A 13,766-nucleotide genomic window follows, 5' to 3' on the forward strand; every position below is an offset into this window, starting at 1 on the left:
ACAGAAGGGAACCAAAAAGATGTATGGAAAACAAGCACAATGAAATAAGCTCAAAAAAGAGACTGACTCACTCCACATTATGGAGAAAGGAAATGAAAAAAGGAATATTTAGCTACATAGGAGACAGGAATGATGAACATCATCATGTATATTATTTCCACATATTCCAAATTTATCTCATGACTGTATTCATTTATTTGATTACAGTACTTACATGTGAGTGACTTTGCTTAAACTGTTGAAGGAATGAGCCTCCAGACTCTGAAGTGTTTCATCTATAGAGATGTAACTAAACACCAGCAAACAGAAAAATAAACAGGTCTCAGACACTGGGAAGCCACAGCTAGTGCCCATCATGCCACTTCATTTGTCGTCTCATTACTTTTCTCATCCAGCTACGATGGCACTCAGAAAGAGAGCCAGATTTAAATCAGATCAACACTTGGAAGCAGCCACAAGGCTGCTTATTTTCCCAGCCCTTTTTTTTTTTCCTTCTCCCTCTCTCCACCTTTCTTTGCTTTTTTCCAACCTCAGCATCCCCCATATTGCTGCCCCTGTTGTCCTCTGCTGCTGATGGAGAGCAGCTTGGTGGCACATGGGACACTTCACGAGAGGACAACCAGGAGCAGGTAAGGTACTGGAGACTGAGCTGAGGCTGGGCTGTATCAGCTGGCACTGGGGGGCACAGGAGGTGCAGACACATGTGAGGTGTGGGGAGCTGTGTGGTGGCATTGGCTGTGGGGCAGCAGAGTGCCCAGTGTGGGAAAGGCACTGTGCTACTCAGGAAAGGGTGCCCAGGGGAATTGTGCTGTACATGGGGCTGCTGGCAGAGAGCCCTGTGGGATGCTCCTTTGTGTGGAGAAACTGTGGAGAAACCACTTTGAGGAGTTACAGACCAGGTGTTTGTGAGGTACTCGTGAATGTGACCCCAAAGCATCATCCTAAACCCAGAAGAAATGTTCCTTATCCTTGACCTTAAAAATACTGAATGTTCAATATGTTCTTAAGTCAGCAGAAAGTACCAGGTGAATCCCTTTTACCAAGATTTAGTGATTTGCCTTATTAACAGTGTAAACCACAAATTGCAATTGCATTTGAACATCCTATAAAACTTTTATTCAGTGATGCCTTTCTGACAGGAATTAGCTTTGTAATTAAGCATGTAATTTAAATGAGGTTTTTTTCATTCATATGGAAAAGCAGCACAGGGGGGAAAAATCTCTACTTCTGGCTATCAAGAGTACATAACCATGCATTCATTTAAGAGAAATTTTAGCTCTAAAATTTTTGTTTAAACAAATTTCATAAAGAGGAGAACTAAATCTTCTATTCAGTACAGATAAAAAAACCCCATGTTTATTTGTGGAAATCATATAGTAGACACCATATAGCAAAATGAGCTGCTGTATTTTGAATAATAAACACAGTATATAATCCCCTGTTGAAACTTCAGAACATTTTCTAGATGAATTTGCAAAACCAGGAATGATCTGGTAATTTTCATTGCACAGTTTTCATTGCACAGAAATTATGGGCTGGGAGAGGGAAATGAGACATATGGTACATTAGAGGCCAAGACATATACATAAAAGTTGTATTTAAAAGACAGGTACTGATTCCCCAACCTGAAGTTTATATCAAGAGGGTGGGAGTTCACGTTTTGTGGTAGTAGTAATGCTACAAGAAATATCCAGATGGACCTTGACAGTATTAAAATTTAAATTGCAGTGGAGCTTTTGGAGCTAAAGAAGGGCTGGCACCCTTTCATATTGAATCAAACTCTGTTCTAAACTAAGTTTATCCTTTTTATATATAATACTATACATCATGTGAGGGATATTCTTCCCTTTCCAAAAAAACCCTAAACAATACCCTATCTATCTGATTAAACTGAGATGGTAAATGAAGCTGCAGATATCAAACAGTTACTTAAAATGATTTTAGGAAGTCTTTATTTCAATATATCTGGATGAAACTCTAAAATATAATAGGTGAGGAGCACACTCAGAGACAGCAGGAGCCAAGGACCACGGACACTGGGACGCTTAAATTGTGAGGGGGTAAAACCCCAGGGATTCCTTTGTTCAGAGCCCCTCCTTGGAGGAACCAAACTCTGGCTATTTTGTTATTTAGTTATTGAATCAAGATTAAACCATTCAATGATCTGGACATCTGAGACTTTGCTATAGGAAATGTGGGGTCGAGCTGGTAATGGTGTGGATGTGACTCTCAGAGTGGCTCCTGGATGGTGGGACAGGCGAGTTTCCTTAACAGAGCCACCTTTATGGGACAAATGTAGACACAGCTGGTTCTGCTTCTGGGGACTGTATCCATGCATGTGTTTGCACACAAAGGAAGTGACACAATGGAAGTGTCTCTCACATCACACAAATATTAATGTTTTGGTGAAAGTCCATCTCTAGTCTAGAAATGCCTCTGGCCTCCAATGAGTTGTGCTCCAAATCATGCTGGCAGCTGGAAATATTTTTTTAGCCAGGACCAGCAATTGAATATCTTAATTTGTTATGAGTGAAGTGATTTCCTGTAATTCTCAAACTAAAAAAAATGTTTTATATCTTTATTTATCACATCAATTTCAATAAAGGAGAAGTGGTCTTGTTCACAAATGCACAGAATGCCTTCCTATAACTGGTTTAGGTTATAAACGATAGAATTATTACCTTCAGTTCTAAAATGTAAGTGGTGAGGTAACAAAGGTACTTTTCATTTAATAAATTTTTATACACAAATACAGAATTTTGGAGAAGGAGAGTAATTTTTAACAAAAATTTAAAAGCATAGTATCAGAAACTGAACAGAACTTACATCCTAGAGATGTTGGGGAGATTGGAAAAAGCATCACTTGGAATTTTTCTTAGATGAGTCTCCAAAAATCTCCTAGAGAAACAAAATTTTGGCAGTTAATATCCTCTGGTAGCTACAATTTAAGATTAAAAAGTCCTACACAGCTTCAGCTCTGCTACAATGTCATGTTCTTATCTTGCCATGTCTCTGTGTTGCCATCTTTGCCTTATTTCTATTCCTGTTTCATTATGTGGCTTTTTTTGTTTACTGTGCTCCATCAATCTAAATTGCAGCTTTCTGCATCATCCCTCCCAAGAACTCAGCAGTCAGTGGTGACAATGGACCTTCCAAAATTCCAGAGCATGGCCAGCAGAACATATTTGCCCATTGAAGTTAATGAAGTATTAAGAGAATTCTTTTAATAAGTTCAGGCTCCACAACAATATCCCATCCCTCATTCTGAGCAAGAAGTTCAGGCATGTCAGCCAAAATTGAATTAGAGCAACTGCAACTACCTCCCCAGAATTCTTCATTTTCTTTGTAATAAATAGTACATTCTTCCTCCTCAGACATCTGATGCGGGGGTGGCATGTACCTTACCTGTCTGCAGGAGATTTCAGAAAAACCCACAATATTTAAGGGAGATACTTATCAATAGCTAAGTTAAAAAAAAAAAAAGAATCTCCAGCAGACTTACTCCTCTAAATAAGAAAGGAGGAAATGCTTTTGAAAATCAGCCTATGATAGCAGTTAAACTTACAGTTACAACATGTTGTTGTTAATCTTTGGTTTTCCAATACAGTTTGGGAGTATACTTACAGAGCATCTATTGAATAATAATCAAGAACAAATGATAAACTTTTCCCCTAGCTGCTATTTAACAACAGTTAAAGAAAAAAGAAATTTAAAAAAATAGGATGATTTCCTGATTCTGTTTTGTTTCATAATGCCAAGTATCTGATTATTACAATTATATTTTATTTACATAGCCAAATATATTATCATCTTGAGATGATTTATCAAGCTTCTGGAACTTCCATACAAGAAATAAAGCTGTAGAAATAGAGTTTAATAATAACAATATATGTAGAAATTCCCTAAGGTTTTGTCTTGAATTAAAGTATAAATTAAGAGAATGTACATTCCTATAATCCCAAGGGAAGAATCTACTTCCCCAGTCTACCTTCTCTACTCCGTATATTTGTTACAAGAATGAGTAAAGACTTCTACTTTTCCAACAGTGGGTTGATGTTTCTCCTGACCTCAATACACCTGGCTCCAAACAAGCTCCCAACCATGGGAATGTCAATTGGTCCAGAGGTTATGTCCATATAGATGTTATTTTAACATCCACAGCAGTATCAGTGATATTACTTCAGTAAGATATATTAGGGAAGTAAATATATATTTTACATAGTTGCTTCTTCATTTTAAAAGAATTTTTAAATGCATATCTACAAAACACAATAAGTGAATACACACCACCCAAAGAATTTCAGATTGAAATTATATGATTTATAATTTGAATCATCTCAACAAAAGCTTTATGTATTTTAATGAACTATTTTCCAACAATACAGGGGGGGAAATTTACCATATGTCAATATGAAACAGAGTTTGTCAATTTGAAACAAAGTAAAAAATTTTACATTCAAAATTCATTTTTCTGAGAAAATTATAAGAATCTAGCTTTTTATATAGGGGAAATAAACATGACAACAAAGTAATGGCTTGGTAAACAGCTATTGACAGATTCATTTCTAGTTTTTTATATCCAGTTAAATCCAACACAAACAAAAATATATTTTTAAATTATTCTGAAACAAATGCATTATAGTCTTTCAGTGGTGCAAAAATAGCTATAAAAAGGCATTTCACATAATGAAAATTGTGCTAAGCTTACCAGAAGATGATTACCACCTAGTGTCCAATGCTAGTATTACCGATGTAGTAGGAATGAGGAAATAATTCACACAGCAAAGGAACTCTGCAAGTTGGGAATCACTTCTGAATATGCAAGACTACATAGCTGGTTTCCTACAACTAGCAGTCCAACAGAATAACATAAAGTATCCCTCAAAACTGGCCCACCCCTAAGTAATTAAAGAAATACTAGATTCCTTCAAAATGAAATTGTATAGGTTAGTGCTTGGGACAAGTAGGTACTGAAAGTAAGCTCTTACTGCTAATGTGTCCTCTGCCTACAAACTGAGGTACATATGGACTCTCAGACTGACAGGAGAGAATTTAGGTTGGCTACTTGTGAATTTATAGCAAATAGAAAACACCACTCCACACTGTTGGAGCTTATCCTTGCTCAGTTTGTGCTTCTGACTTCCTTTGAGTAAAGAAGGCTTTACAGGAAGGAATGATCCCATCCTCAGTCAGTTTTCAGATGACACCAAGATGGGCAGGAATGTTGATCTGCTGGAGGATAGGAAGGCTCTGTAGAGGGTCCTGCACAGGCTGGAATGATGGGCCAAGGCAACTGTTTGAGGTTCAACAAAGCAAAGTGCCAGCTTGCTGTGTGCCCTCCCAGCTCCTTGCGCACCTCCAGCCTGGTGGGGAAGTATGAGAAGCATAAAAGGCTGTGACTCTCTAAGGACTGCCCAACAATAACTAATACGTTCTTGAATAACCAACTTTTTTCCCAGCACAAATCCAAATCCAATCCAATCCACAGCACCATATTTGGTACTATGAAGAAAATTAACTCTATTCCAGCCAAAATCAGGCCACTTCTCTGCAACTTTTTTTTTCTTTTCATTTGCATCCAGGCCACTTAAGTCCTTTGCCTGGCAGTGCAGCCTGAGGAAATGGAGCATTACTGGAGTAGAGAATAGACCAAAGAAGCACTGAAATGTACTGGACATACATCAATCCATGGGACGTGACATATTGCACCTAAGGGCAATGAGGGTGCTGGCTGATATCATTCTAAGGCTACCCTATCATCTTTGAAATATCATGGTGATCAACGGAGGTTATGTCTGAAAAAGAAAAGCAGCATGCACATCTTCCAGTGAGGCAAAAAGGAGGATCTGAGGAAACACAGGCTAGTGGCTGTTATGTAGTTATTTTTTGTGTGCAAGTAATTTCATACATTTGAATGTCCTTTTGCAGATGCGATGTACACAATCAGAGGCAAAAAAAAAGAGAAATCCTTTATTTTCATCTATATTTCTATCTTAATAATTCCTAACATTCAGTTTGATTTTTTGATCTCTGCTGAGCAGCTTGCAGCAATTATAGGCACTTAGTGGTTCTCCGATTAAAAGCACCAGTAGCCAGCAATTACAGCTTATTCTTACTCTCTTTCCCTGTAGGAAGTGAGCCTCTTCTGACTGCTCTTTTCTGAAATGTCATGATCCTGTTTGAACTTTCTTTGCAGAAATTTATAGGCTTTTAGTTCAATATTTCAGAAACACAGCTCTTCTCTATTGTAGAGTACATTTTATAGCAGGCCATCATAAAGGTTTAAAGTTCAGGGTAAAAGAGGCAGCAGTACCGGGTTTAGGTCAAAATCAAAATTTAGTTCAAAAGTAATGAAATAGGTACGTCTGTGATCACAATACAAGAAAATATATGAGGGTGTAGTGTTTTAATATGGCAATTGGGTGAAGTCCCAGGCAACCGGAAAGGACGAAGCATTGAACCCATCTTTTAAAAGGGTGGAAAGGAGGACTAGGGTAACTATTGACCTGTCAATCTCATCTCTGTTCCTTGGAAGATCCTCCCAGAAGCTATGCTAAGGCACATGGAAAACAGAGAGGTGATTTGAGACAGACAGTACAGCTTCACCAAGGGCAAATCCCATCTGACCAACCCAGTGGCTTTCTCTGATGGAATGACTACATCACGGGACAGGGGAAGGGCTGCAGAAGTCATTTATTCAAGGCTCCAAGTGCACAGGGCAAGGGAGGGGATTCTGCCCCTCCGCTCTAGTGAGACTCCACCTGGAGTACTATATCCAGCTCTGGAGTACTAAGCACAGGAAAGATATGGACCTGCTGGTCCAGGCTCAGTGGAGGGCCATGAAAATAATCAGAGAGCTGGAACCTCTCTCTGTGAGGAAAGGTTGAGCTGGAACCCTTCTCCATGAGGAAAGGTTGAGCTGGAACTCCTCTCTATGAGGAAAGGTTGAGCTGGAATCCCTCTCTGTGAGGAAAGGTTGAGCTGGAACTCCTCTCTATGAGGAAAGGTTGAGCTGGAATCCCTCTCTGTGAGGAAAGGTTGAGCTGGAACCCCTCTCTGTGAGGAAAGGTTGAGCTGGAATCCCTCTCTATGAGGAAAGGTTGAGCTGGAATCCCTCTCTGTGAGGAAAGGTTGAGCTTCTCTTCTGCTGGGCATTTTCAGCCTGCAGAAGAAAAGGCTCCAGAGACACTTTATTGCAGCCTTCCAGTACTTAAAGAGGGCTTCTAACAAAGTTGGGGACACACTTTTTAGTTGTGCCTGCTGCAATAAGGCAGGGCATTATGATTTTAAACTAAAAGATGGTCAATTCAGACTAGGTGTAAAGAAAATATTTTTACAATGACCATGGTGAAATCCAGGCACAGATTGCTCATAAAGGTGGTAGCTAAATCATCTCTGGAAGCATTCAAGGTCAGGCTGGATGGTACTCTGACCAACCTAATCTAGTTGAAGATGTCCCTGCTCCTTCAAGAAGTGGTTGGACTAGATGGTCTTCAAAGGTGCATTCCAATCCAAACTATTGTATGAGTCTATGCTAAATTATAGTATTAGGTTTCAATTCAATTCAATTATTCAATTCTATATTTATGTATCTACTTATTTGTGAGAAAAAACTAGCTCAATCTTTTCATGTTGTGTGATTCAACCTTTCTTTGTAAAGAGAAAGGTTGAATTTAAATGCCTATTTCTTTGCATTCACAGAGATAACACTCACTGGCTGGAGTTCAAGAGAGAACTAATCTTCTTTTAGTATGTGTCAGCAGCTCATTTAGGCTTAAATTGTGGTGTTTATTATAGCTGGTCTCATTGCTTCATTGCTTGAGTCCATAGCATTGCTCTTTGCAAAATCCTGAGTGTTTCCCATTGACTTGGGTAAGGTATCAGGGCACTGGCTGGTTTGCACAATCTTGAATAGAATAAAAGGTGTTGACATAAAATGGCCTTTTGCAGATGGCTCACTTCTCATTTTTGAGTAAAACAAGCTACTTTTTCTACTCTCTAAATTTTGGCTACCACATAGTAACCACCTAAGTGTGGATAAGAAGCTGCTATGCTATTAGCAGCTTCACAATACATATTGTTAATTTTTTTGAGACTCTTTCTTGTGTAGTCTGTGAACATAAGGGTATGTAAGGGCTGAGTCCAGCAGAACACAAAAGCATGTTTAAAGTTGAGTTTTGAGGAACTGAGACTGTATCTCATTTTCCCTATTCCTGGTTTGGGAGATTAGCATTTCACAGTAGTCTCTCTGAACTGCATGTGGGAAGGTTCAGTCACACTTGGTGATCAAGGCAGATCATTTAGACATTTTTAAAACACTTCCTGAGACAGACCAATTTTCAATATATAATTGAAATATAATATCACCTTTTATATATAATATCACCTTTTATAGACTGTTTGGAGGTTCTGTAAACCCATGTTAAGGAAAACATCAAACATTTCTTGATTTTGCAAATATAAACAGACTGTTTGAGTCAGATTCATGAAAAGTTGCCCTCTCCACTGATATTAGCTATTTGCAAAAAAATCTGTAAATTATTCCTTAGTAGTCACATGGATTTTTTTTCTTTTTTGCAAAATTTAAGCTTTTTCTTTCCTTTTACAGATGTATCAATAAACTCTGTTTCCCAATTCAAGAGAAAGCTGTTGTGTGCTTCTGAAGTGTAATGGGTTGGAAATGTTATGCCAAAAGAAAACACTGTAATGAAAACTGACTATAATAGCAATTCAAGATTCAGTGTAGTGTAACACTTACAAAATCAATCTGTTAAACCACGTTGAAATCAACTCCAAAAATAAGTTTTTTTAGCTCTGGTATAAACAACTCTTTTGCTACCAGGATGATCAAAACTCATCATCTCAAACAAGGAAACAATATAAATTAATTTCTACTGCCTTATCACCAGTGTCTTCTGTAAAAATGTGTGATATTCTCATTGAGGTTAATCTCTTCGCAGCATTTAAAAAAGAACTACTTGCAGTCCTCCTGCTTTCTGTTGAGCAAACTATGTGTGTAGTTCAAAAATGCTGAAGTAATGCCTGTTTCTACATTTTTTGGTTTGTGCTTGTACAGTTCCTAGCACTTGATAGGTTTCTGCGCCATGACACAGGAAATTTAAATGTTCAAAATATACAAGAAATGTTACTGATCCAATGACTGATAAGGAATGAAACAAAATGTTGTATTCAATGTTCACAAGGTATTATTTTGATAATATTTCTCTATTCCCTTAGTCCTCAATCCTGTTCTTCATCTGCTCACTTTGAGTTGGCCTGTGTGTATACAGTAAAGCAGTGCACAGTTTGTAAGTTACTTCAAGAACCCTTAGAACAGTGCTTCAACTTACCATTGGGATTATGAACAAATCCTTTCACTGTAGCATTTCAATTTAACTGAGAAAATAATACACACTAATTTTTCGAACTAGTGTATTGGACCTACTGTACATCAAATGCAGGATTGTTGTGTGTTAATAGCAGGATTATAGAAGCAAAACGATGCCTTTCTAAGTAAAATATGTAAGTAAGTACAATAACAAGCATCAGAATTGACAAGAAAGTATAGTTTTATGTAAAATACAATATTTAGGAAAAATTTTATGTTGCAGCCATGTACATAGAATTATTTCAATTATTATCTGAAAGGCAATTGATAAAATGATTTCATGGATTTGGTAAGTATAATGGTGTTTGGTAAAAAAATAATTAATTATTTTAAGAAGGTTCAAATTTGGCTCTGTCTTCAGAAATAGTCAAATACTTTTACAAATGAAAATAATCACATATTTTTTGGAAAAGGAATTAATTGCAACTAAAACATTTCAAAATGTGTAGCCATTCTATATTACTTACAGAATATACAGAATATATGGGCATTAATCAGAAGGCAGTACCCTACCTATGGCAAATTTACTGAAGCAAATGCAGAACTGTAGCTTAGTATCTAATGTAAAGAGCATATTCTTGAAGACTGTACTGGTTTTGTATCTATTTATATACCAGTTCCTCTATCCTTGCCTAACATCCTCTTGTTCAATTTCAATCAAATTTGATTATGTTGATATGAAAATAGCACCTGGGTACAGGATAGAAACCTTATTGATGAAGGGAAGGGAAGGGAAGGGAAGGGAGAGATTAAGTTATTTTAGTAAGTGAATGCAGGAGATGTAATGCACACTGAATAAGAAGCAAAACTTTATCAGTTTTATTGTCAAAGAAAAAGAATTAAAAGATTTATAAAAGGAAAATAATTGAGAAGTGCATTGAGGTGATGCTGGGATAGTGATACCACCTGAATGTGTCATCATGATGATGCCAAGAAGCTTATTACAATAATTGAATAATTATGATGCAATTATATCTTTGGAAAAATGTTCAGTGGGGTTTTGGTGATCTGTATGTGTAAGTAAACAAAAAAAACCCCTTATACTGAAAAAAGGTCATCTGCAATATCAATATCTGTGCATTCAGGATAAGTACCTGCATTAACTATATTTAGATAAATAACAGTTTAAAATGAACACACTTTCCTGGCTTAAGTCCATGCCCCTTTTCTACTAAAAGAGTTAGAAATAAACTTTTATTGGAATTTCTTGTAAGCATTTCTTAAAAAATGGTTTGCCCCATTCTTTTAAAGTAGTAAAAGAGAAATGAGAACAGCTCTGATTGAATAATCAGAATGAAACTTTAATTGGAGTTTCAAGATCCTGTGCATTGAAAAGAGCTCATCATCTCCAAAAGCTGGCAAAGTGTTCCTAGTCTCACCAGTTTCAGTCCTACAAACCCTACAAACCTGAATAGCCACACAAAAAAGTTTTTAAATTGGCAATCTTGAGGTTCACTCGTTACCACCAAGAAGCAGAATTACTTTGCCTAAAGTAACAAACTTGCTGCATTTAGGGAAAATTGTAGAGCGTTTAAACATAAAGGGTGCAATACGTACAGCTACATATCTCACCTCAAAGAAGAGTTTATTTGTTCTTAAGGTTAACAGAAACTCCAATTATTTGGAATTTTTTTGGCTTTGATTCAGAACTGCTGCCTATTGTACAGAAAAAGATGAAAACATGATGGAATCAGGGGCACACACTTTACAATCTCACAAAATTCTGTGTGTTGTTTTAACTGCCACGTGCAAATAATCCAGTCTGAAGCATCTGAAAGCACTCTGAACAAAAACCACATATAGGTAAATGTTATAACTCCCACTTAACATATGAAGGGAAAGAAATATTAAGACATTTGCAGAGAGCAAGGGACTACAGAATTGGGTACAGTCCACCAGACTTCAGCAATTCAAATAAGAGAATAGAATCACAGAATCACAGAATTTCTAGGTTGGAAGAGACCTTTAAGATCATCGAGTCCAACCCAAAGAAGGAAAATAAACACACTTTATCCAGAGAGAAAACTTCAAACTGAAGTAAAAACTGTGGTAGTTTTTTTGTGTTTGATTGGGTTGTGTTTTGTTTGCTTGTTTGGGAAGGTTGTGTGTAAAAATTCTGTATTCCTTATTTCCTCAGATAATTCTCCCATTTGTTTTCAAATAAAAGACTATGCAGCACACATTCTACCACTTCTACCATACACTATAAAATCACAATTGTCATTACATGGAATATTTTCTTGACATGGCAGGGAGTACACATCTTGAGAAGTTTGCAATGGTCACTCCAATAGGTGCACATGATTAAATTTCACCCCAAATAAACAGAAAAATATTTCTCTGTTGTTTTCATTAATTACTTTTCCCCTGGAAATAAGATCTTCACTGGGTTTTTGTCTTTTCAAAACAATGGCTTATTATTTTACAGCCCCCATTACTACAGGTGTTTAAAACACTAGAATTCCAGTGGCCAAAGTGCTTTATTTGTGGAGCTGTATGCAGAGAGGTACTTCTCAGCCATCAAACCAGCATATTCCAAGGGAAGTGTCAAATTTCATTCTGTGATCTCATTGTTTCTATTAACTATTTTGAATGCCTGTACAAAGGTATTTTCTCCCATAAACTGAAACTGCTATATTTTCTAATTTATGGTAGATTTCAAAGAACATACTACTTGGTGCATGCCATAGCATTACTGCAATTTCAACCTAAATAAACTGTGTATATAAAAGTATAATAACAAAAAAGTGTATAATTTAAAATCTTATTAACTGAAATACTGCAGTCTAACCATCCAAAAAATTAAAGGGAAGCAAAAATAATGGAAATAACATAAATATTTTTTTCTTTCTTTCTAGGCAAGTGACCAATTTAAGCTTTTACTTTCAGTGTTAAAAAATCTGAGAAGCATTCAAATAAGTGCAAATAATTTAATGGTTCTTATTTATATAAAGTCCTGAGAATCATTATCAAGACATAAATGAATGAATCTGTTACTAGTTTACCTTGCAATTAAATCAACTGAGTTTGAGTTCATTTACTTTATCAGAAAGTAATCTATATTTACAAATGAACCTTCCCATAAAGACTATAAAACTTTCGTACCTCAAGAAAGCCAGGAGTGATTCATGTGCTCAGTTGTAGCTGGCAGGTGTCATTTCAGTCTCATTACGGTATCTGACTCTCAGATATGACACAAGATGCTCATCTGGATTGGCAGCAGGAACCCGGACAAGATCTTCTACTGTGCCCATAATGTACCAAACACTTAAGCTGAGCTACTTGAATTACTCTATCCCTTTGGCAAGCTCTAAATTTGCTGCTTTATCCCATACTCAACACTTTCACCTGATGTGCCCTGTCTCCCAGACAGTACAATACTTGGATTCTCAATCCTCATGGATTCTTTTTCTTTTCCTTTGGCAATGAAGCTGAAAATGCCCAGAGGATTTTGTGGAAGTCTTTGTGAGGTGACACATCCAGTTCCTATTGGTTTTTAATCACAAAATTGTGTTTGATCTACCTTTCCTTCCCCTCATCCCCTAAGCACTTGCCACACAAAATCCAGCCTACTGCTCACTTTGCCCACAAACAGCCCAGTTACTTATTTTCCTACATTTTTCACGGAACTCTTAAGATCCAATGAACCATCTCTTCACAACTCTTGAAGGTTTGAGAGTCACTTTTCCTACCTGTTCCTGCCACACGCAGAGTCTGCACCCTGCTGTTCCACTCTCCTGTACCGCCCAGGTAATCTGCAGCACCTTTGCCCTCTCCCCACCTCCTCATCTCATAGGATATCAGCTCAGAGCATCTCCTGCCTGCAAAGTATGAACACTCACAGCTGGCTTACCCAAACCATCCCCATGTACTCACAGGGTCTGGGTGGCCTCCGGGAGGCTGGGAATAAAGTAGATGTCCCTGCAAGTGATTTTGTAGTCCTCCCAGTCAGAGCACTCGCAGAAGGCTGAAGGACACCTCTCTGTGCCCCGGCTGCACAGCACCAGCACCAGCAGCAACTGGTGAAGGAAGGCTACCGTGAGGCACAGCATCTTCCGCGGTCCGCTCCCGCTCTGCCCCTCGCTTCTCCGAGGAGACGAGGAGATCCCAGAGCTGCACGGGCAAACCACGCTGCCCCGCCGGGAGAAGCTGCTGGGGAAAGGCGGCACCTGTGCTGGACAACGCCGCCTCCTCACTAAGCGGGGTCAGGAAAGGTCTCAGCAAGCCCTGAGCGCCCTCGCCATCGGGCAGGGTCCCTCTTCTCGCTCCGGCCCCGCGCCCATCCCGCCGGCCATCCTGGACCTGGCCCCCCGCTCCTCCGCACCCCTTCTGCGGGGTATCCCGGGGTCCGTTCCCCGGCTCTCACCGCCCGCTCCCC

General features: G+C 38.2%; 1 protein-coding gene across 3 annotated transcripts in view; it reads right to left on the bottom strand.

The window, feature by feature from the left end:
* Nucleotides 1-13,468, bottom strand: part of TSHR (thyroid stimulating hormone receptor) — a 45,505-nt gene extending 32,037 nt beyond the window's left edge. Inside the window, exons 1-3 of one of the 3 annotated variants that reach the window (XM_005417440.1) lie at nt 13,265-13,468; nt 2,827-2,898; nt 215-289 (exon numbers count right to left, since the gene is read on the bottom strand). In XM_005417440.1, coding sequence (XP_005417497.1) covers nt 215-289; nt 2,827-2,898; nt 13,265-13,440 — 323 coding nt within the window. In that variant the 5' untranslated portion in view covers nt 13,441-13,468. The remainder of the gene's footprint in view (nt 1-214; nt 290-2,826; nt 2,899-13,264) is intronic. The other 2 variants (XM_005417441.1, XM_005417442.1) reach the window with 2 other exon arrangements.
* Nucleotides 13,469-13,766: the final 298 nt, after the last annotated feature.

Source organism: Geospiza fortis, unplaced genomic scaffold, assembly GCF_000277835.1.
Source record: "Geospiza fortis unplaced genomic scaffold, GeoFor_1.0 scaffold54, whole genome shotgun sequence".
Classification (NCBI taxonomy): Eukaryota; Metazoa; Chordata; class Aves; order Passeriformes; family Thraupidae; genus Geospiza; species Geospiza fortis.